This window comes from Ovis canadensis, chromosome 26, assembly GCF_042477335.2.
Source record: "Ovis canadensis isolate MfBH-ARS-UI-01 breed Bighorn chromosome 26, ARS-UI_OviCan_v2, whole genome shotgun sequence".
NCBI classification, from domain to species: Eukaryota; Metazoa; Chordata; class Mammalia; order Artiodactyla; family Bovidae; genus Ovis; species Ovis canadensis.
Genome location: NC_091270.1, coordinates 54,218,153 through 54,243,106, shown reverse-complemented (window position 1 = coordinate 54,243,106; position 24,954 = coordinate 54,218,153). Strand labels below are relative to the sequence as shown.

General features: G+C 44.3%; 1 protein-coding gene across 5 annotated transcripts in view; it reads right to left on the bottom strand.

The window, feature by feature from the left end:
- The window catches only part of PSD3 (pleckstrin and Sec7 domain containing 3), a 589,734-nt gene that overhangs the window by 295,121 nt on the left and 269,659 nt on the right, over positions 1-24,954 (bottom strand). For all 5 annotated transcript variants that reach the window (XM_069572780.1, XM_069572779.1, XM_069572782.1 and 2 more), the window contains 2 exons: positions 8,978-10,010; positions 4,618-5,013 (listed from right to left, as the gene is read on the bottom strand). In XM_069572780.1, the coding sequence (XP_069428881.1) occupies positions 4,618-5,013; positions 8,978-10,010 (1,429 nt within the window). The remainder of the gene's footprint in view (positions 1-4,617; positions 5,014-8,977; positions 10,011-24,954) is intronic.

Genomic DNA, 24,954 nt, shown 5'->3' with positions numbered 1-24,954 from the left:
ACTATTCCTGCCAGAGCGATTCCAGGATCTTAAGCGGCCTTTTCAGATCCATCTGATAACACAAAGGTGCATAATCCTTTGAAAGAGTCAGCACACACACTCTTTATGTCCTTCCCAACCTGATTCTAGAGGATTACAGCTTTGAAGTACTTTCTTCGTTGATGTGAGTGGAGCTCAGTCCCCCTCTGGCCACAAAGCCCGGCTATACCCAGGCCTAGGCGGCGATCCAGAGAGGGCACGGAGCTGGGCTGGAGTGCCGCGCGTCCTGGCCACCCTCCCCAACCACGCTGCCTACTACAGGAAGCAAAACAACAGAGAACAGTGTCATCCAATGTTCAGAAGGAGAAATCACTGTCAGAAACCACCGCTGAAATCATCTTGACTGACAGAGAAAAAGCATACGCCGATACGGAAAAGTATTTAAAAATACATCTAGGCAAGGTCAAGCAAAAATACTGTTGTTTTGAGACCGAAAATAAATAGTCTCTGGAGCCCGACTGCCTGGGTGGAAATCCTGGGCGTGGTACTGACCACTCCTGTGGCTGAGCAAGTTACTCAACTGCTCTGAGCCCTAGTCTCCTTATGTGGAAAACCAGAACACTAATGCTCCTTTCTCTTAGCTTATTATGAGAACTAAGAACCTTTTCTTTACTAAAGAAATAAAACCTATGGCATACATGTGGTGCACAGCACACAAGACGGTGTTTGGAGACCAGCTAAAGACAGCTTGCAATATTCTCTAACACTTTATGCATCCACATCAATACCTCAACAGGAACGGGCTTAATTCTTTTGGTTCAGGTCCAGCTGGAATCAAAGCAGTGTTATCAGTGTAGCTTAGCCTTATCAGGCCCTCTCCTTCCTGCCTTCTTCAGAGTTCACTTTATCCAACAGTCAGATCCCTCAGTCCACTCCCAAGGAAACAGGAGAGGCCAGTGAGCAGAGATGGAAAGTTAGGCTCACACACTTGTTTTCTGTACCATTTTTGCCGTGTTGTTTTATCACAACATTTCTGAATAAGTTTTGAACATTTTTCTCCTTGAAGTCCTGACGTCCCTGACTAAGGAAGGCCAACTGGGGTGACAGCCGTGTTGTCAGCATCCTAGGCCGGATTTCCTTAACAAGCTCAATGCCTTTGTCTATGCCTTACCTCTGCGGAGGGATGGTTAATGCAGAAGAAATTTTTAAAAGTCCGATCATTGATTACTTTAAAAATTTATGGAGACACGTTTATCAGCGATCTGCAAAAATTTTTTTCTGAAATTGAACACACACACCACCAACCACCACCACCACATCTATAATTACCAGCTCAGACTTCTGGCTCCATAAACATATGGCATGAGAGAAATCAGGGAAATCAGAAAGAATACACATATGAAACCAGGCAGCCTAGAACAGTGAATGCGCCTGGACTGGGAGTCAGGTGAATTGAATTCTGGTACAAGATCCGTCACCAGCTAATGCTACCCCACCCAACTCAGACTCAGATTCTTCACGCAAAACAGGGCTAGCTTCACGCTGGAAAATGTTATAACTCTCCAGCCTCTGGTGCTACAATTTCTCCAAAGCACCAAGAAGGCAGAGAAAGTAAAGAAACATAGGCAAGTTATTCCAGATTCCCTAAATTTTCTTAGAATCACGGAGTCCATCATACTTTTTAACCCTGAATCACACACACACACACAAAATAAAAACAACCCAAAAAGCCTCCTGCCAAGCTCGTCTATCCACATTGCTGGTTGTGCTCAAGTCAAGACGGTGCCAGAGCTCATCTCTAACATGCTTCTCATTCAGTACTGGAATTGGATCTCATTGCTGGGCAAGATTTCACAGTCTGACAATGCAGGTGATGCGGCTAAAACTTCATCTCAAGTTGGCCTAAAGAACAGTATTGCCTAAATATGGGGCACTAAAATAATAGAACCCACCCCAGTACTCTCTCTTAACCCCCCAGCTCTGCTGTACTAAGGACTGGCGCTCATGCTGGCGCCAACGATGGCTGCTTCTTATTCCAGGTCTCTGCAAACCACTGCCTTGCTGAGTTTGTGCTGTGCTCTGTTCAGTCGCTCAGTCATGTCTGACTCTTTGCGACCCCATGGACTGTAGCTCTCCAGGCTCCTCTGTCCATCAGAATTCTCCAAGCAAGAATTGGGCTGCCACGCCCTCCTCCAGGGGATCTTCCCAAACCAGGGATTGCAACCAGGTCTCCCGCATTGCAGGTGAATTCTTCACCATCTGAGCCATCAAGGAAGCCCAAGAATACTGGAATGGGTAGCCTAACCCTTCTCCAGGGGATTGTCCTGACCCAGGAATCAAACCAGGGTCTCCTGCATGGCAGGTGGATTCTCTACCAGCTGAACTACTAGGGAAACCCTTGCTGAGTTTCAGTTCAGTTCAGTCGCTCAGTCATGTCCAACTCTTTGCGACCTCATGGACTACAGCATGCCAAGCCTCCCTGTCCATCACCAACTCCTGGAGTTTACTCAAACTCATGTCCATTGAGTTGGTGATGCCGTCCAACCATCTCATCCTCTGTCATCCCCTTCTCCTCCCGCCTTCAATCTTTCCCAGCAACAGGGTCTTTTCCAGTGAGTCAGTTCTCTGCATCAGGTGGCCAAAGTATTTTCAACATCAATCCTTCCAGTGAATATTCACGACTGATTTCCTTTAGGATGGACTCTTTGGATCTCCTTGCAGAGTTTACCCTCCCTGTGGCTTCTGCAGCAAAGCCTCTCAGCCCAAAATACCTCAGCTCCAACCTATTTCAGACCTGTAATATCAATAAGTTCAACTCACTCCAGAAAGCTGGATTAGAATTTCAGTGAAATTATCTGCATTTTATCACAACTTATAGTTACCAGAGACAATGCTGAAACTTAAGGACTGAAGTGGCACCATCCACCCAAGGACACACCCCTCTCAGGGAGGTTCCCCCAGAGACACTCCTCTCTCAGGCCCCTTCTGGAAACATCCCCCTCAGAGATGCACCCTTCCCTCACGACACCCCCTCTTATAGATCCAGGAAGTCTAAACGCGGCTTCATCAGCCAGTTCTAATTCACGCATTTGCTCCAGCTCCTACTCTGTAGCAGGTACTGTTGCTAGTGTTTTAATCCATATTAACTCTTTAAATCCCATGGCCACACAGCATACTAAATATCATTGACCCCGCTATGCAAATAAACAAAAGGGGTTTCAGAGAGAATAAGCGGCTTATCCAAGAAATTCAGACCATGGTCTTCTGCCTCTGAGACTGTGTGATCCAAGAAGACAGCGAACACGCGTGGCCTTTCACACGGTGAAGCACAGCTGCGGTGTTACGTGCGCCAGTCTTCAATGCGTCGTCCAGTGGACGATAAACCTATAAACTGCTAATAGGAAATGCTTAACACAGGACAGACTGATCATCAAAACAGGCTCAGTAGAAAGCCGCAATATGAATGCTGCTGCTAAGTTGCGTCAGCCATGTCCGACCCTGTGCGACCCCAGAGACGGCAGCCCACCAGGCTCCCCGGGATCCTCCAGGCAAGAACGCTGGAATGGGTTGCCATTTCCTTCTCCAGTGCATGAAAGTGAAAAGTGAAAGTGAAGTCGCTCAGTCATGTCCAACTCCCAGCGACCCCACTGACTGCAGCCTACCAGGCTCCTTCGTCCATGGGATTTGCCAGGGAAGAGGACTGGAGTGGGGTGCCATTTCAATATGAATACTGCCTCCTAAAAAAAGCACTGCCATTTTTTCATACAATTTTCAAATAGTTTATCCCCGTTTACCCTCCCCTTCACCACCCCAATCAGGAAAAAGATAGTAAAACTAAATTCATAAAATGGTTAGGAGGTTTAGCATTCTCGGCCCACTTATAGAGATGCTAAAGGACAGGTCAATGACCCCAGAGTGATGAAGAAGAAGAGATGAAATGCGGGATAATCCATAAAAAGACAGGGAATCATAAAGGATAGCACAACACGTAAATTCTACGTAACTTCCCATTTTGTGTTCCAAGCAGACTTAAAACATAAAGAAAAGAGAGAAAATAAACATGGCGTTGACCAAGGGATCAAGCCTGTCAAGCCTCCTTATCATTGGATCCTCTCGCACTGTCTCAGGAGGATGTCCCAGAAGAATGGGACCTCACAGGGCCAAGGGCCAAAAGAGACTGTAGTCACCGTCTAAACCAACACCCTCAGCCGACAATCAGGGAACCTCTGGCCTAGTCAAAAACCCGCCCCATGCAATCAAGCAATGCCAGAGGCAGAAGGCAAGCAGAGCTCTTGCGACGCCCCTTCCAGCACCGGGCCGGGCTGTGGCCACCAAAGCCGCCTCCTAGGTGCTAACACCCACTCACCACCCACAGAATCTGCTCAGTTCCCAGTTTACCTGTGGGAATACAAGACACACTGCCAAACAGAATGTCCAGAGGTTGCCAATTTGGCAAACCACTAACCTGTACTCTACCTGCACTGAAAACTCAAATTGCTTTTCACTCACATCATTCATTTGTATCCACGGAAACCAGCCCAATGCTTTCCAAAGAGGTTCCACACTCAGATTTCCCAAAGGGGAAAAAAAAATGCTACAAAAACCGCTAGCATGAAATTAAGAGATCGGGACCAGTACCTTCCCCAGAAAGCGATCTCTGGGGTGCCCTTCGAGTAGATGGAGTTACTGGAGCCACTCAGCCCATTGGCGATCCCACTGGAACAGCCCATCACTATCCCGCCGTCTGCCGAGATGCTCAGGACGTCCTGCTGTCCTCCCGCCGACGTCCTCTCGAGGAACTGCCCGCCTTCCTTAATGCGTTGCTGTATCATTGGAGTGAGGGGCATTTCAAAGCTGAAGTAGCTGTCAGGCTCTGAATACAAAGTCTCCAAGGACTCAGCACTGTAGTATAAAGAGGTGTTGTCTAAAATGGTCTCGAACTGGGAGCTGTAGACATCAGTGGAGTCTTCTGCGTATCCGGACCCAAGGATGTCATCATCTCCACCCCGAAAGTGCTCCACTTGCTCAAGAATCCTGGAAAGCACATCGAAGTGAAGAATTTCAATATTAGGTTAATTTTTTCATTTTACTTTCTCCTCTCCAACCATATGAAAAAGGTAGCATTCTGTAGAGCTAGCACCTGTATTCAGTTGGTTTATGTCAATATATTTAACCTATAGGTGGAGTACATCATGTGAAAGGCCGGATGAATCACAAGCTGGAATCAAGATTGCTGGGAGAAATAACAATAACCTCAGATATGCAGATGACACCACCCTTATGGCAGAAAGTGAGGAACTGAAGAACCTTTTGATGAAAGTAAAAGAGGAGAGTGAAAAAGCTGGCTTAAAGCTCAACATTCAAAAAACAAAGATCATGGCATCCGGTCCCATCACTTCATGACAAATAGATGGGGAAACAATGGAAACAGTGACAGAGTTTATTTTGGGGGCTCCAAAATCAATGCGGATGGTGACTGCAGCCATGAAATTAAAAGACACTGACTTCTTGGAAGAATAGCTACGACCAACCTAAACAATGTATTGAAAATCAGAGACATCACTTTGCCGACAAACGTCTGTATGGTCAAAGCTATGGTTTTTCCAGTAGTCATGTACAGATGTGAGAGCTGGACTATAAAAAAAGCTGAACACCAAAGAATTGATGCTTTTGAACTGTGGTGTTGGAGAAGACTCTTGAGAGTCTCTTGGACTGCAAGGAGATCAAACCAGTCAATCCTAAAGGAAATTAGTCCTGAATATTCACTGGAAGGACTGATGCTGAAGCTCCAATACGTTGGCCATCTGATGCGAAGAGCTTGTTAGATAAGACTTGTTAGACTTGTTAGATAAGACTCTAATGCTAGGAAAGATTGAAGGTGGGAGGAGAAGGAGGCAACAGAGGATGAGATGGTTGGATGGCACCACTGACTCAATGGACATGAGTTTGAGCAAACTCCGGGAGATGGTGAAGGACAGAGAAGCCTGGCGTGCTGCAACCCATGAGCTCTCAAACAGTCAGACACAACTTAGTGAGTGAACAACAACAACAACAAAATGCCAATACATTTGGGAAGGAAGATATCACAGAAACATGTTCAGGTTGAAAAAACTCTTAGCACACATATGCTGGGCTATCCTCTATACAACTTAATATACTTTCAAGCTAGCTCCTAGTATGTGAATACACCAAGTCCAACAAACATTTGAATAAAATATTAAATTCTCATTTAGCTAACTGAACTCCACAAATTCAAATTAACAGCTACTATCAGTCCTAATTTTAACAGAAGATAATAAATATATTGCATAAACTTGGCAGACTAAAAATACAATTATGCTCAGTCACTCAGTCGGGTCCGACTCTTTGCGACCCCATGGACTGCAGCCCGCCACGCTCCTCTGTCCATGGGATTCTCCAGGCAAGAATACTAGAGTGGGTTGCCATGCCCTTCTCCAGAGGATCTTCCCAACCCAGGGATTGAACCCAGGTCTCCTGCATTGCAGGCAGTTTCTTTACCGTCTGAGCCACTAGGGAGGCCCCAAAAATACACTAAGCTTTCATATTTCATAAGTTTTGTACATAAGCTTTCATATGTTAATATTTTCTGATTAAATAAGACCAATAGCCCTCAAGAACTCATGGGCTGCCCCCTGGTGACAATAAGACAACATTGCAGAGAGAGTTAGGTTGAGAAACAGCCAGTGAATGACCTTGAAGGAAAAAAAAAAAGCCCACAAACATGTTTACTACTAAGCTAATAAACTAAACAGTGAAAACCTAGGAAAAACATACAAGTTAATATCCTTGGGACATTAATTAATATGTGGCCTGTTTTGCAAATATTAAAAATGAACATTAAGACAACAAAACAAAATTTTAAAGCTCAGTATGAGAAAGAAGATAAGAAATAGAAAAAAGAGCTGAATCTGGATGTGCCAAGGACTAGCCAAGCCTCAGATATCTGTAAGCAGAAATAAAATATAGAACAGGAATAAAGCTACCTGGTAAGTAACCCGCCTTCCCAGGTGTCACCAGGATTCACATTCAACAGCACAGTTGCCTCTGCTGTTTCTAAGTTACTGGAAAAGTGAAAGTTAGTTGCTCAGCTATGTCCCACTCTTTGTGACCCTGTGGACTGTAGCCTGCCAGGCTCTTCTGTCCATAGAATTTTTCAGGCAAGAATACTCGAGTGGGTAGCCATTCCCTTCTCCAGGGGATCTTCCAGACCCACAGATCGAACCTGGGTCTCCTGCCTTGTAGGCAGATTCTTTCCCGTCTGAGCCTCCAGGGAAGCCAAATTACCAGTCCACCTCAAACCAAATAGCATTCTGGGTCCCAAGTCCTCGGCAGGAAGCTCAGGGATGAAGCCCTCACCCCACCCCTGCTCACTCACCCCCTACTCGCCCCCAGCTTCGAGAGTCCACCCGCAGGTGGAGTGCTGCACCTTATAAGGAGCCTGGAGGCGTCCACATCGCAGGTTCCAGGAAGCACACTCCCTTAGCAACAGCAGCCCCGCTTTGCCAGCCCGTGTGGCTCCCTCTGCTTAGAGTATTCTCCCCATTCTCTGCCCCGCAAACTCCTACTGAATCCTGAAGGCTCAGCCTAATTACCACTTACGCAGAGAGGCCTTCCCCAAGCCATCAATTGAATCAGCCTCTCTCCTGCAATGTGTCCCTTCTTTTCCCTTATAGAATCCACCACAATTGGAGGCCCTATCATTATTAAGGTGTCGACCTTTAGCAGTAAACTTCATGAGGTCAGGGGCCAGAGGTCATGTCTATTTTCCATGTTTGTTTGTTTGTTTTCCTGGCCACGACACAGAGCTCGTGGGATCTGAGTTTCCAGCCAGAGAAGGAACCCACGCCCCTGCAGAGGAGACACAGAGGCCTAATCCCGGGGCCACCAGGGGATCCCCAGGGCCACGTCCATTCTGAACATTCCTTTCACACCCAGCATCTCTAGCCATATCAAGGACACAGCAGACAACGGAAAACCATTTGTGGAAAGACAGGAAGGACAGGAGGAGTGAATGAATAAACCGCAGACGCACAGACCCCAGTGGGAGGGTAACTGCGGGGCCCCGGGCCACACAGCAGGGCGCCTTCCGAGCAGAGTCTGGGGGCGTTCTGTGCAGCGAGGTGGGGAGGGCAGGGAGAGGAGTTCCAGCAGTGCATCTGCTGGTCAACTGCGGAGCAAAGGGCATCTCCTTACAGCAAACAAGCAAGACCTTCAGGCTGGACGCACATTCTCCCACATGAACTACCAAAGCTCATGTGATGGGGGACGAGAAGGCACACGTTTGAAATGACTTTGCGGAAAGGAGCGCTCTACGGCTGGACCACGACCAAAGAAGTAAAGGCGGACAGGTACGGCTTCCGTCTCTCCAGGCTCTCAGCTGGTATGGACGCCAGAAATGCAGAGAAAGCCTGGGAAGTCCCATATGATGCCAGGTTTAGTCATCAGGGCCCTAATCCAAACAAGCTGCTTGGGAGAAGGGAGTCCCACGTCAGCGCCATGGAACAGCTGAACTCTGACCTCCTCACGGCCTCTCTCAACCTAGAAAGCTGAGGCAGCCCACGCCAAAGCCTCTGCGTTCCTACATGCACAGGGGCTGTTTGCAGACAACGGGGCTATACCCAGAAGAAGGGCCTGAGCTTGGCAGTAACAACTACAGGATGTGTCAAGAGAGTCCAGACCTTTCCACAGTTATCTTTCCTTATGAAAGATAACTGTGGGGTGTTTTGTTATAGTGATGCTGGAGAACTTGAAACCTGTCAAATACAAGAAAATATATATATCAGAAATGGGTCTGCCCAGCTTGAGGTTCATGGTCTCCCCATATGGAAAACTTTATAGCAACCACTTTACACATCTTGAGACCTTAGAAGCACCGCAGTACACGGTCACTTCCCTTCCATTCTGCGGAGGATGCTGTGAACCTCACGGTGGAGAACACACAGCAGACTTCACAGGCAGCAGGGCCCAGGGAACTCACCTTTCCCCGGCCCTTTCCGGTTCAGCTCTCCTCTCCAGGTGCTCCTTGTCCTCCCTTAAGAAGACCTCGTCCTCTACCGTCTCAAGCAGAGGCTCGGTGGGACACGGCCTCTCGGGAGGAGCTGAGTCACGCAGAGCGGCAGACGAGACGAGGTGGCTGGGCACTTTGGAAAACTCTTTGCTCTCGGGAGGGGCTGTCCTTCCCGGTGGCATCTGAACACCCTCAGGGTGCCTGTTCTCTCTCTCCTCCCCTCCAGGCCACGGTGTTTCCACCCCTTGAAATGCCACATGCTTGCCCTGGCCTGGGCGTCCTCGAGCATACTGCCCGGGGTGCTCTCTCTGGTCAGACCTCCTCTCTCTCAACAAACCGGCACTGCCTGCTGAGCTGGGGGTCGCAGGGCTGCCCACTGAGGATGCTGGACCAGCTGGCTCTTGCACGTGGACAGCCCCCTTTCTTCCATTACTAGCTCTTAGGGATGGCTCTGCTTGAGTCTCTCCAGTTAATAGTGCAGTCAAATCCTCCTGGATGCTCAAATAAAAATGTTCCTCAGTCGGAACTTTGGCTGAAAGAGGTATATCGGGCGACTTTTCGCAGCCAGCAGGGAACAGCGCGTGGGCCTTCCGTGCTTTATGACTGGCAGTGTCTGGCTCCTGCCCGCCCTGCTGAGCTGAAAAAGTAGAAACCGCAGCTCCATCCAGTACCTTTGTAGCCTGCGACGTTCCTGAAGCTATTCTGGCCTCTGTGGCTTTCAGAGCTGAGATCAGAGAGTCAATGGGTTGTAAACTCGGTTCCTTGAAGTGACTTTGAGATGGGAGCCCTCTGATGTCTTTTGGTCCTCCGGTGACAATGACAGGCCCAGAGTGATGGCCGGCAAGGGGCTGCGTCCCCTGCGGGCTCCCTGGGCAGCGCAGCAGAGACTCGGCATCAAACTCCAGAGAGGCTCTCAAGCCTTCTCCACTTCCTTCCATGGTCCCATACTCCGGAAACTCATTCGTGACATTCGGGGGGAGTAAAGTGCTTCCTCCATGATCACCTACAAAGAGAACAGAAGAGACACGTGACTCGTTCTGAACGGCACATTCCTGTGTGTGTAAATCAATTCCCACACGTATCAGGCGCTCAGTCATCCTCAGGTGATCCTTTCACTGGCTCCTCGCCCACCCTCTGCAACACAAGCTGCTCGACACCCTGCCAGGGGGTCCCCTCCACTGGGCTTACACATGAGAACCCACAGAGGTTCTGGCATAGACAGAGGCAATCCAATTTAACCCAGCTTCTTTCCCACACATGCAATTCGGTTGCTGCATATGCAAAAGCAGATTAAAATAAGGATATGCATCCCTTTCCAAATATCGCTCATGAAATAGCAACTAAAATATTTATACTGGGCACAACAACAAATTGCCTTATGACTGAACTAACAGGATTGCTGCCGTGCAATCTCTGAGACGGAGCCCCAAGGAAAAAAGATATGATCTATTTAAAGTCAGTAAATATTTTTTTCAGCTGGAAACTTCCCCTGCACTGTTGGATTTCTGTGGGGGAAAAAGATGCTTTCAGAACATCTCTGGGGAATGAGAGTGAAGTCAAAATGGAATACAAAACTTAATGTATAAGGAAAGAGTTCCAGGATCCCAGTTGCATGAAATTTAAGCAGCATCTTATGTAGAACCCCAATATATGAAGCAGTAAAAACAACAGTATATATGTACTATATAGGATCCAATTAACAACCTTTTCTTATTACAATGGCAGTCATTGAGAAAGATGAAGACATTCTGACAAACACAATTTTAAATTGAGGATTTCTGGATAACAGTTACAGTCCTATCACCCCAGGATCCAATTTCCTTCTGAACTTGGTTTCGGTTACCTTGAATTGAGAATATTCTCATGTGCACTGGAAATGCAGTGTCCTCGCCTAGACGGCTTTAGGACAGAGGACACCTGTTGCTTTTGTGACTGCTTTTCAAGCACTGCAAGCGACAACCTTTCTATTCAGTGAAACATCTGACAGCTGTCTGAATATATACGATAAAATGACATGAAAGACTTGATTCCAAGGCACATATGCAAAATGACGTTAACTTGGAAACGTGAGTTAACATTTGGTATACACAGCACGGAAAAATTGATAAAGAGTAATACATCTTAGAGTGTGTTCTGTTTCATATCTTATTTTTTAATAATTTGAAATATATTTTTAAATTAAATTTGAATCAACCTTGATGAGATCCAGGTAGCACTTCTCTGTGATGGTAGCATTTATAACACCTTCACAAAACAGACCTCAAAGGACATGACTTGCTGAAATCTGAGGAGGGAGTAAGTTTCAAACTCTGATTTTGAAAAGGAACAGAGTTAAAAGCAATAAAGATTTCTCTTCCTGTGGTATATTGACACTCTAGATATTTCAATAAAGAATGTGATAGGACTTTTAATTTTTCCCCTTTTAAGATTCAGTTATCTTTAATATACCATAAAATTGTGCAAGCATCGCCACTATCTACCTCCAGAACATTTTCATCGCCTCCCAGCACCACCAGAAAACCTCTATCCATTAACTGCCTCTCTTCAGTTCAGTTCAGTTCAGTCACTCAGTCGTGTCCCACTCTTCGCAACCCCATGAATTGCAGCACACCAGGCCTCCCTGTCCATCACCAACTCCCGGAGTTCACTCAGACTCACGTCCATCGAGTCAGTGATGCCATCCAGCCACTTCATCCTCTGTCGTCCCCTTCTCCTCCTGCCCCCAATCCCTCCCAGCATCAGAGTCTTTTCCAATGAGTCAACTCTTTGCATGAGGTGGCCAAAGCACTGGAGTTTCAGCTTTAGCATCATTCCTTCCAAAGAAATCCCAGGGCGGATCTCCTTCAGAATGGACTGGTTGGATCTCCTTGCAGTCCAAAGGACTCTCAAGAGTCTTCTCCAACACCACAGTTCAAACGCATCAATTCTGCGGCGCTCAGCCTTCTTCACAGTCCAACTCTCGCATCCATACATGACCACAAGAAAAACCATCGCCCTGACTATCAGTCCTGCCTTCTGCCTCTATAGATCTGCACGTTCTACTTCATGTCAACAGAATTACACAATGTGTGACGCTGTCTTTTTTTTTTTAATAGCACAGTGGTTTCAAGGTCCATCCTTGTACCTTCTTTCCACTTATCTGCTGATGGGCATTGGTGTTATTTTCACATTTTGGCTATTATGAACAATGAACACTTGTGCACACATTTTTGTGTCTACATTTATTTTCAGTTCTCTTGGATACACACCTGTGAGTAGATTCTGCATCACATGGTAACTCTGTGTTTAATGTTTGGAGAAATCACAATTGCACCATTTTATATTTCTACCAGCAAAGTCTGAGAGTTCTAATACTGTCCATATTTTTCATCACAGCTGTCACAGTGGGTGTGAAATGCCAACTCACTGCAGTTTTGATCTGCATTTCCCTAGTGAGAAGGGAATGGCAACCCACTCCAGTATTCTTGCCTGGAGAACCCTATGGACAGAGGATCCTGGTGGTCTACAGTTCACGGGGTCGCACAGAATCGGACACAACTAAAGTGACTTAGCACATACATGCACAGTGGTTAACGGTGTTGAGAATCTTGTCAAATGCTTGTTGGCCATTTGTATTGGTTCTTCAGAGAAATACTCATTCAAATCCTTTGCCCATTTTATAACTGGGTAACTTCTCTTTTCATTTTTGAGTTGTAAGAAAGTGAAGAAGAACTAAAGAGCCTCCTGATGAAAGTGAGAGAGGAGAGTGAAAAAGTTGGCTTAAAACTCAACATTCAGAAAACGAAGATCGTGGCATCTGGTCCCATCACTTCATGGCAAATAGATGGGGAAACAGTGGAAACAGTGTCAGACTTTATTTTTCTGGGCTCCAAAATCACTGCAGATGGTGATTGCAGCCATGAAATTAAAAGATGCTTACTCCTTGGAAGGAAAGTTATGACCAACCTAGATAGCATATTCAAAAGCAGAGACATTACTTTGCCAACAAAGGTCCATGTAGTCAAGGCTATGGTTTCTCAGGTGGTCATGTATGGATGTGAGAGTTGGACTGTGAAGAAAGCTGAGCATCGAAGAATTGATGCTTTGGAACTGTGGTGTTGGAGAAGACTCTTGAGAGTCCTTTGGACTGCAAGGAGATCCAACCAGTCCATTCTAAAGGAGATCAGCCCTGGGTGTTCATTGGAAGGACTAATGTTGCAGCTGAAACTCCAATATTTTGGCCACCTGATGCAAAGAGCTGACTCATTGGAAAAGACCCTGATGCTGAGAAAGATTGAGAGCAGGAGGAGAAGGGGATAACAGAGGATGAGATGGTTGGATGGCATCATCGACTCGATGGACATGGGTTTGGGTGGACTCCAGGAGTTGCTGATGGACAGGGAGGCCTGGCATGCTGCAGTTCATGGGGTCGCAAAGAATTGGACATGACTGAGCAACTGAAATGAACTGAACTGAACTGAAGAGTCTTTTATATATTCTGAACAGAAGTTCCTTATCAGACATATACTTTGCAAATATTTTCTTCCATTCTGTGGGTTGTCTTTCCAGTTAATGGTGCTTTTTTGAAGCACAATTCTTTTTTAAATTTTGATAAAATCCAACTTATCTATATGTTTTTATTTTGTTGCTTAGGTGTCTGGTGTCATAAGTAATTTATTGTCTAATCCAAGGTCACAAAGATTTATTATTCTTTTTTTAAGAGTTTTACAGTGTTAGCTACTACATGCAGACCTTCGATCCATTCTGACTTAACTTTTTACAGGGTGTGGAGATATAACTTCCCTCTGTCGCATGTGGCTATCCACTTGTCCGAGCACGGCGTTGAAAAACCTATTATTTCCCCCACTGAACTGCAATAATACCCTTGAAGAAAATCAACTGACCATAAATGTGAAGGTTTATGTCTGGACTCTGAATTCTACTCCACTGAGCCGGAAGCCAGTGTAACGCCATCTTGATTACCGTAGCTGCGCAGAAGTAAAATCAGTAAGTGTGCGTCCTCCTGCTCTGTTCTCCCTCTTCCCGGTTGTTGTGGCTACTCTGGGCCCCTGGCATTTCCCGTATGACTTTTAGGATCAGCTACCAGACAGCTGAAACTGTCACAGAGGCTGGGATGAATCTGTAGAGCACTGCATCCTAACAATATTACCATGAGGTCTTTTGATCCATGACTATAGGATGTCTCTCCATTTAATTTTCTTTCATTTCTTTTAACATCTTTTTGTTTCAAATGTACAAGTTTTACACTACTTTTGTTAAACTGACTCCCCTAAGTATTTTCTTTTTGATGCTATTATAAGCAGAATTTTTTCATTTCAGGTCCTTCACTGCTAGCATGTACAAATACAGCTGGTTGCCGAACTTACAAGTTCTAATGGTCTCTCTGTGGATTCCTTAGGCTTTCGTATATACAAGATCATGTTATCTGTGAACAGAGGAAGTTTTACTTTTTTCCTTTCTTATCTGGATGCCTTTTATTTCTTTTTCTTCTCTAATAGCACTGGCCAGAACCTCCAGTACAATGCTGCACAGAAGTGGTAAGAGGTAGACGTCTGTGTGTTATTCTGGATCTTACGAGAAAGCTTTCAGTCTTCCCCCATGAAGTATGATGTTTGCTGTAGGGTTTTCACAAATGCCCTATATCAGGATAAGGAAGATCCCTTTCATCTCTAGTTTATCAAGTGTTTCTATCATGAAAAGGTACCAAATTTTGTCAAATGTTTTTTTCTCTGTCAGTTGAGATGCCCATGTGGATGATTCTTTTATTCTGGTAAGAGTGTATTATGTCAACAGACTTCTATATACTGAACCAACCTTGCATTCTTAGAATAAATGCTACTTGCTCATGCTATAGAATCCTTTTTTACCTGTTGCTGCTGCTGCTGCTAAGTCGCTTCAGTCGTGTCCGACTCTGTGTGACCCCATAGACGGCAGCCCACCAGGCTCCCCCATCCCTGGGATTCTCCAGGCAAGAACACTGGAGTGGGTTGCCATTTCCTTCTCCAATGCATGAAAGTGAAAAGTGAAAGTGAACTCACTCAGTCGTGTCAGACGCTTAGCGACCCCATAGACTGCAGCCCACCAGGCTCCTCTGTCCGTTGGACTCTCCAGGCAAGAGTACCGGAGTGGGGTGCCATCACCTTCTCCATTACATGTTGCTAGATTCAGCTTTCTAGTGACTTTGCACCTATATTCATAAACAACACTGGGCTGTAACTGTCAAGCGCTATCTAGTTGGGGCAGTAACGTCGGCGTCATAAAATAATTTGGGAAGTATTGGCACTTGCTTACATCTTTTTACACATTTTTAAAAACATTTTTCATATTTTACACTTTTTAGGCTTTTAACAGTTTTTTCTTCCTTAATCACATAGGGGACTTAAAATTCTTCTGGTAGTTTAAAAGCTATAAATGTATTGCTAAAATACAAAGAAAGAAAAAAGTGTACAATCCAAAAGCACGAGCTTTTTTAACATAGTAAAATAGCTTTAAATTATTCGAGAAGTACTTAGTTCACAGCGGGAAATATTTCCTCTAGATGTGTTATTTAAGTTAGAGTGTGTCTTTACAAGGGGCTTCACAGGTGGTTCAAAGGTAAAGATTCTGCATGCCAATGCCGGAGGCCCAGGGTCGGTCCCTGAATCAGGAAGATCCCCTGGAGAAGGAAATGGCAACCCAGTCCAGTATTCTTGCCTGGAGAATCCCATGGACAGATCAGCCTGGCGGGCTACAGTCCATGGGGTCACAAAAGAGTCAGACACCACTTTGCAACCAAACAATAACAAACGCCTCTACAAACACTTGAAGATCATACAGTATAGAGTGGCAAAAGTCAAAGGAATCAAAGAATTAATTCAGTTACCTTGCATGATCAGCAAGAAAACAGGCCCATCAGAACGATGGACTTGCCAACACGACATAACAAAAACCAGAGCTTATTCATCGACCTCCGCTAAGCTTTACAGCGTCCTCTTCCCTCCATCTTTACTGGAAGTGAGCTGACCTAGCATGCGTCTTCAATCTTTTCCCCGAAATTTAAAAGCATCTTCCGAAACGGTTATCCAAAGTCCAGCATTATCTCCCACTTCATCTTACATACAATAATCTTCCTAAAGCAAAAACTTCACTTGTTTTCAGTAATTCTTCACCACCTACAGAATAAAGTCCAAAATTCAAACTCCTTCATCCAGGAGTTGAGATCCATAATCCAGCCCCGATCTATCTTTCCCATCTGCTCTTTCCTCTCACTCAACAACCTTGTCGATATACTTTTGCTTAACTGAGGGTTACGCAGCACATGAACGCTCTTGAAAGGTCCTCTCTAATATACACCAGAAATCAAGCTAACACTCTGAGTCTTTTTTTCCTTTGGCTTCGGTCCATCTCTTCTCTGCATATGACACACTTTTTCTTCTCACCTCTATATCATCAGAGTATTTTCATCTTTCAAGATCTAACTTAAATCTGCTCTCTTAACTAATTGTTCCTTTAATCACCAGCCCTTGCTGAACTCACCTGCTTACAAATGTCAAGGGAACTTTACATTATATCTGGTATACACACATAAAATAAATTATCAGGATATTCAAATTTTAAAGCTTCAAAAGGCTATAATCTTTAATCTATGATGAAGTGTTCCATGAAAGCTGTCCATGCTAAGCTACTGCTAAGTCACTTCAGTTGTGTCCGACTCTGTGCGACCCCAGAGACGGCAACCCACCAGGCTCCCCCATCCCTGGGATCCTCCAGGCAAGAACACTGGAGTGGGTTGCCATTTCCTTCTCCAATGCATGAAAGTGAAAAGTGAAAGTGAAGTCGCTCAGTCATGTCTGACTCCTAGCGACCCCATGGACTGCAGCCCACCAGGCTCCTCCATCCATGGGATTTTCCAGGCAAGAGTACTGGAGTGGGGTGCCACTGCCTTCTCCGAAAGCTGTCCATATTTAACCCAAATTTAGTAAGCTGAATCTAGCAAAATATCAAAAAGGATTATACACCATGATCAAGTGGCATTTATTCCTGAAGTCAAATGTGCATTTAACATCAAAACATACTATCATGAAATCCATTCAACAGAAGGAAGAAAAGTTAAACTTCATCATTTAAGAACCCACTTAGTTCCTAACAGTTTAAACTGCCATCTATAAAACAACCACTAGTGTAAACATAGGCACACTGGCCCAAAGAAAAATGACTACAGATTCAAAAAAAAAAGCGGGGGGACAGCAAAGAAATTAAGTAATTTCTCCACTCCCATTCTAACACTTTTCATTAAGATGTACTGGCATTAATTGTGGGCAAACGCCTGTGATGATGTCTCTTTAAATTTTATTTGTGGCTGCGCTGGGTCTTTGATGACGCATGTGGACTCTGTAGTTGTAGCGGGTGGGGTTTTCACCGTGGAGGTTTCTCTTGTTGTGGAGCACAGTCTCAGGGTGCTCAGATTCAGTAGTTGTGGCGCATAAGCTGTCATCCCGAGGCATGAGGAATCTTCCCAGACTAGGGATCAAACCCATGTCCCCTGCACTGGTAGGCGTATTCTTTAACCACCGAGCCTGTGATGTCTTGATAGGCAGCTTGGCATCTGGTCAAAACAGAGAGGAAAGGCAGAGCGCAAAGCATGCCCGGAGTGGCAGGCGGCTTTGCTACTCCAACTAGCCCTCCTGCCCTGCATTACAGAACTGGTCTAATGAGCTTTGTTCACTTTTCACCTAGATAAGGACTAGTACAGACCAGGGCAGGTAAATGTTCTGAGAGGCTAAGTGGCATGACCAAGGTAAACGAACTGATGTTCAATAAGGTATTTTAGAAGAATTAAAAGTCAGAACTAGATTCCTGGTGTTTTATCTCTCAGGAGTAAATTCCTAAGGAAAACTAAGAGGTATCTGAACTGTCAGACTGTCATTTCTAATAGCATAAAAAAATAAAAAGCAAAAAGTCTTCTAGTTGCAGTTCTGGGTAGAAATAGCCTTAAATGCCAGGTGGCTCTTGATCCTAGCATTTGTTACAGAACTCAGCATAACATCAAATCTTTCCTTCCACCTAAGGCACCTCTGTGTTAGCGTGCACAGTGGTCTAATTTTGCTATTTGCATTTCTTCTCACCAGTTGAACTGTCTTTAACAACAAACGAAGCTTCATAAAATATTAATCTTGACTGTCTTATTTAGAATTTCTGATGTCTTCCTTATGTTTAAAACATAGAAGCTATTCATGCTAGGGAGATTTAAAGAAAGGACAAATTCTTCTTTTACCCTAAGACTTTTTTTCTGTTCCCTTTTAAAACCAGGCCATGGATACTTGCCATTAAATGACCACTGTTTCCAAAATCCATTCTGCAAACATTCATTAATTACCTGCTAGGTACTGAACACAGGGTATTGAGAACTAAACGCTGCTAGCGCGTGACTAGTCTCTTTCCCGTGTTTAAAAGCTCACGCTGGCCGTGTGTGAACGATGCGCAGGGTAAAGTACGGGCACAAACAGAACCAACCACGGGGGAGAGCACGGGCAAGATGGAGCACCCTGCAGGCAGGACAAAGGCAAACGGACAGGGCAAAGGTGCGAAGGCTACCACCTTCCCAGCCTCCGTCTCCCCTCTCTGAAGTCCACCTGGTACCCTGAGGCCGTGCCCAGCCTGTGCCGCTGCTGTGGGCTCTAGGCCTCACTCGTGGAAGCTCCTGCCTTCTGTCAGTCTGCATCTGCTACTAATGTAAGAATCTAGCTGAAAAGCGAAATAGCTGCTTCTCCTCTAGAAAGTCTCGCTGAATTAGGCCTGCCCAAATTTGGTCTCACATCCGTGACAATGGGATTTGCTAAGTACTAAAAAAAAAAAAAAGAAGAAGATTTTAGCACTTACCTAAATATAAACCACACACTAGTAGAATTTGAATTAATAAGAGTTTTTATAGCTTTTCTGCATTTATTTTCCCCCTTAAAGAAATTAAAATGTAGTGTAAAGTGCGTAGGAGGGAAGGGAAGGGAGAGAGAAGAGCTCGTCACACTCATGTGAAATACATGTACTTTGGAAAGGGGTATCTATTTATATTCCCTTTTCTGTGGAGTCGTATCTGCTGCTTTGTGTATTTGGTCAGACTCCTAACAAATTATTTTCTGTTATTTCCTGATGCTTTTCCTGTGATGCACAAAATCCACTTTTTTTTTTTAAGTTTTTTCCATTTTGATTTAATATAGAGAAAAATGGGATACTTTTGAAAGTTAAGAAGAACAATTTCAGGAGGGTTTTGGGTTGTATATTAAATAGCCATCCATTTCTGGAACACAGATACAGAACTGTAATAAAATGCAATGTGATTTAAAAGAAGTTCTTCTATATCAAACTAAAAAGCTTCTGTACAAAGGAAACCATTAAGAAAATGAAAAGGCAATCTACTGAATGGGAATAAATATTTGCAAATCATGTATCTGATAAGGTGTCCATATCCAAAATATATAAACAGGGCTTCCCTGGTGGTGCAGTGGATAAGAACCTGCCTGCCAATACAGGAGACACACGTTCGATCCCTGGTCCGGGAAGATTCCACATGTTTCAGAGCAACTAACTCGTGTGCCACAACCGCTGAGCCTGAGCTCTAGCCTCTGCGCACCGCAACTACCGAGCCCGCGTGGTACAGCTACAGAAGCCCTCGTGCCTTGAGCCAGGGCTCGGCAATAGGAGAAGCCACTACGATGAGAAGCCACCCATCACAGCGAAGAGACGCCCCCGTGCTCCACAACCAGCAGAAGTCCACACAAAGCAATGAAGACTCAGCACAGAAATAAGATAAATAAAAAATGTAAATTAATGTATAAAGAACTCTATTTAAATTTACATTTATTTATATTTCCTGTGTATACTCCCTTACATATTAGCCAAAAAAAAAAAAAATCTGATCTAAAAATGAGGAGGAAAAAAATTAAATAAATAAATAAAAATGAGCAGATCTGAATGGGTTTTTTTCCAAAGAAGACATACAATGACCAACAGCTACAAGCAAAGTTGCTCAACATGACTAATCCTCAGAGAAATCCAAATTAAAACCACAATAATCATGATTTGAGCCAATTCTAGAGAACCTTATGGTCCCAGTGATCCCATGTTTTCCTATCACAAATGATTCTTGTTTGCTCTGGCTTAATCCAAATTTCTGCTTTTTATTATACCTGATATATTTTTGGGGGCTCCAAAATCACTGCAGATGGTGACTGCAGCCATGAAATTAAAAAACGCTTATTCCTTGGAAGGAAAGCTATGACCAACCTAGATAGCATATTCAAAAGCAGACATATTACTTTGCCAACAAAGGTCCGTCTAGTCAAGGCTATGGTTTTTCCAGTGGTCATGTATGGATGTGAGAGTTGGACTGTGAAGAAGGCTGAGCACCGAAGAATTGATGCTTTTGAACTGTGGTGTTGGAGAAGACTCTTGAGAGTCCCTTGGACTGCAAGGAGATCCAACCAGTCCATTCTAAAGGAGACCAGTCCTAGGTGTTCACTGGAAGGACTGATGCTAAAGCTGAAACTCCAGTACTTTGGCCACCTCATGTGAAGAGTTGACTCATTGGAAAAGACTCTGATGCTGGGAGGGATTTGGGGCAGGAGACAAAGGGGACAACAGAGGATGAGATGGCTGGATGGCATCACCGACTCGATGGACATGAGTTTGAGTGAACTCCGGGAGTTGGTGATGGACAGGGAGGCCTGGCGTGCTGCGATTCATGAGGTCGAAAAGCGTCGGACACGACTGAGCGACTGAACTGAACTGAACTGAGTACACTGTCGGTGGAACGTAAATTAGTGCAACCTCCTATGGAGATCCCTCAACAGATTAAAAACAGAACTACATATGATACAGCAATTCCACTTCTGGAGATTTACCTGAAGGAAACAAAAACACTAATTGGAAAAGATATCGGCACCCTTACGTTCACATTTTTTACAACAGCCAAGAAATGGAAATAATCTAAGTGTCCGTTAATGGATGAGCAGATAAAGAAACTGTGTGTATATTAACACATAGTATATGTCTATATAATATTAACATATTAATATATTAACTTAGCCATGCTGCTGCTGCTAAGTCGTGTCAGTTGTGTCCGACCCTGTGCGACCCCACAGACTGAAGCCCACCAGGCTCCCCCGTCCCTGGGATTCTCCAGGCAAGAACACTGGAGTGGGTTGCCATCTCCTTCTCCAATGCATGAAAGTGAAAAGTGAAAGGGAAGTCGCTCAGTCATGTCCAACTCCCAGCGACCCCATGGACTGCAGCCTACAAGGCTCCTCTGTCCATGGGATTTCCCAGGCAAGAGTACTGGAGTGGGGTGCCATTGCCTTCTCCGAACTTAGCCATAAAAGGATATTATTATGGAATAATATGGATATTATTCAGCCATAAAAAGCAATAAATCTTGCCATTTGTAACACATGATTGGACCTTGAGGTGTTGGTGTAGTCACTAAGTCATGTCGACTGTTGCGACTCCATGAACAGTAGCCCTCCAGGCTTCTCTGTCCATGGGATTTCCCAGGCAAGAATACTGGGGTGCGTTGCCATTGCCTTCTCCAGGGGATCTTCCCCAACCAGGGATCGAGCCCGGGTTCCCTGCATTGGTGGGTGGATTCTCTACGGACTGAACCACCAAGGCAGCTCAGAAAGTGTTAGCCACTCAGTTGTGTTCAGTTGCGTCCGACTCTTTGGGATCCCATGGACTGCAGCCTGCCGGGCTCCTCTGTCCATGGGATTTTACAGTTCTCTAAGAAGACTGGAGAGGGCTGTCATTCCCTTCTCCAGGGGATCCTCCCAACTCAGGGATGGAACCCAGGTCTCTTGCATTGCAGGCAGATTCTTTACCATTTGAGCCACGAGGGGACCTTGAGGGCATTACGCTAAATGAAGTAAGTCAGAGAAAGACAAATACCATATGATCACTCTTATTTGTGAAATCTTAAAAAGAAAGAGCAAATCAAGATCACAGATACAAAGGACAGACTAGAAGTTACCAGACGGCGGGGGTGAGGAGTAGGTGAAATGGGTGAAGTGGTTCAAAAAGTTACACACTTTCAATTACAAAATAATCAAGTGGATGCAATATATAGCCTGGGGGTCATGGTTAATAACACTGTATTGCATATCTGAAAGTGGGTAAAAGAGTAAATCTTAAAAGTCCTCATCACAAGAAAAAACCCTTTTATAACTATGGATGGTGATGGACACAAACATTATACAATATGTAATATTACGCTGTATGTCTGAAACGAATTTAATGGTGTACGTCAATTAAAACTCAAAAAAATTCTCAGGATCATGGGGAAACAAGCCTGCTCCAAAAGATGAGCTTCAGAAAAGCCCTGGCCCTTCGAAGAATGATCCTGTCTGAGGATCAGCAAATGAAATGGATTTCTTTCTACTCTGGGTAACAAACTCCTTCAAAGAAAAGGGCTGAAATGGAGGAGGCGGGGAGGAAGAAAAAAGAAAAAGAATGATTTGGCAAGCCTACTGCAGACTTGGTCACAGTTTCACAGTAGAAATGTGAAGTAAAGAAGTTTATCATGAGGGATTCTGAGCAACTGGATGCAGGCTTCCCAAAAGACTATGATGGCCACGTCCATGAAACAGCAATATACACATCATACGTTCCCGAGGAACTGGGCCGAGTCATTTTTAGGAAGGAAAAGGTTCTTCCTTTGTTCTGTCTTGTTGTACTGCCACTAGAACATAAACTCCAAAACAACTCTGTCTGATATCTTTACCATTATTATATCCCCAGAGCCTAGAATAACATTACTAAGCAAAATGGATATTTGTTCAATCAGTGAATGAATGAAGACTGTCCTATAACCAACAGGATACCGTTCAATAGAATTTCAAAACAGAAACGGAAAGATGCTTCCCAAAACATAAGCAAAATACTACATGCCAATGCCACTCAAATTCTGTCCCCTACTCCCAAGGACAGGCTGAACAGAATGCTGGAGACACTGTGGGGGGTGGGGAGGTCCTTCCTAACTTTGGAACCACCCAATTCTTCCACTTCATCAGCCAGCATTTACTGTGCGCCAAGAATATGCTGAACACTGGAAAGCAGAGCGACAAGCAAGGCCATCACGGAGTTTGCAGTCCAGCAACTCCATCTGCACGTGTTGTCTACTCAGACGAAGTTTAAGCAGAGGTCAAGTTAAGTGGGGACAACTTGGCCATGGTTTTAGAATTCACCATAATCCTACATGGGCAATTACCACTAAACTTAAATTTCTCAGCTGATTATCTTACTCTCCAAATGCTATGCTGTTCCATATGGCAGTCACAGTCACATAAAACTACTTAAATTTAAATTAATTAAAATTAAATAAAATTGAAAATCCAGTGCTCCATATGTAGCTGGCTACAACATGGCAGCAGATACAGAGAACGCTTTTCCATGCTCAGGAGAAGTCTATTTGAAAGCACTGCCCTAGAACCTTTCTACTCAAAGTGTGGCCACGGAGCAGCAGCAGCAGCAGCACCCAGGTGTTTGTTCAAAATGCAGACTCAGGTATCACTTCAGACCTTCCTAATCAGAATCCGAATCTCTAAAAAGAACCCCAGGTGATCCGCATACATTTAAAATACAGAAACACTCCTCCAGAGAAGGACATCAATATCTATGAATTGTGCTGACTACATTTAAATAGTAGGTTTTTACTCTAAAAGATAATCTCAAGAGTTCCTACCTCCAGACTGAAAGGCCCAAGTGTTCAGTTAAGTAAACAAGTAAAGAAAAAAGGCAGTCTCTCCTTCCTGTGCAGAGAAAGGCTGTGCCTTCTGGTCTGGGTTTGCCTTCCAGCTGATCCAGCATCCTTTCAGCAGAGGAAGAGAGCCACCTAGACCGTGATGGGACCCTGTCTTTAGTTTATAGCTCACAGAGAATTTCTCTCAAAATGAATGATGGTCAACAACTCTACCCTTACACAGAAGACCATAAAGTTCTAAAAAAAAAAAAAAAAAAGACTACAAATGTAAAACTGAGCATTAGTAAATGCCTGTACATTAACATCTGTACATAGCCTTAAAGAAATTACACTGGAGCTGAAAGGAAAGGAGCTGAGGGAAAGGTAAGGTTTTTCTATTTTTAAAAACTGGGATATTTTCCCAGACTTTGAATGTTCATGCCATTGGACAGATCACTTGTGAAATAAAAATGCACAGGCAAATTCACTTTCGTACAGCACTTTCAAGAGAATACTATTTCTTGTAAGCACGGTTCAGCAGATTTTCAGTCCTTTCTAAGTCATGGCTAACCTAGCCACTAGAAGTCCGCTTCTCTCCTTTCCCTGTAGGTTGTTCATAAATGCAATAACATCCACGGTGCTCTCTGTTCTCTAATGAATATCAGTTAGCAAACATCTTAAAAATCAGTTATTATGATAAAAGAACTATAAATTCTTAAGTTATTTCAACACTGGAAAGTGGACAGAACTTTCAGGCTTAAAGACACACTGCCCTTGGCCTGTCAAGGAAGAATTCAATCCCATAGACAGAGGGTGACTGATTTTTCCCCTTTAGTCTGAAATTTCATAAATTAATAAAAAAAATTGAAGACCAATTTACAAAGCAACATAATAAGCCTTGCAGAGTAAAATATCTCAAATACATTTTACCTATAAGTAATCATAATTCTTGGTCTCCCTGGTGGCTCAGTGGTAAAGAATCCACCTGCCAGTGCAGGAGATACAGGTTCCATCACTGATCTGGGAAGATCTCCTGAAGAAGGAAATGGCAACCCACTCCAGGATTCCTGCCTGGAGAATCCCATGGACAGAGGAACCTATTGGGCTACAGTCCAAGGGGTCACAAAGAGTCAGACACAACTTATCAACTGAACAACACAACAACAAATTATAATCCATAACTGTGAATAATAAGGATCAATGCTTTTGTGTCTAATAATCAATAAACCCCTCCAGTAATACA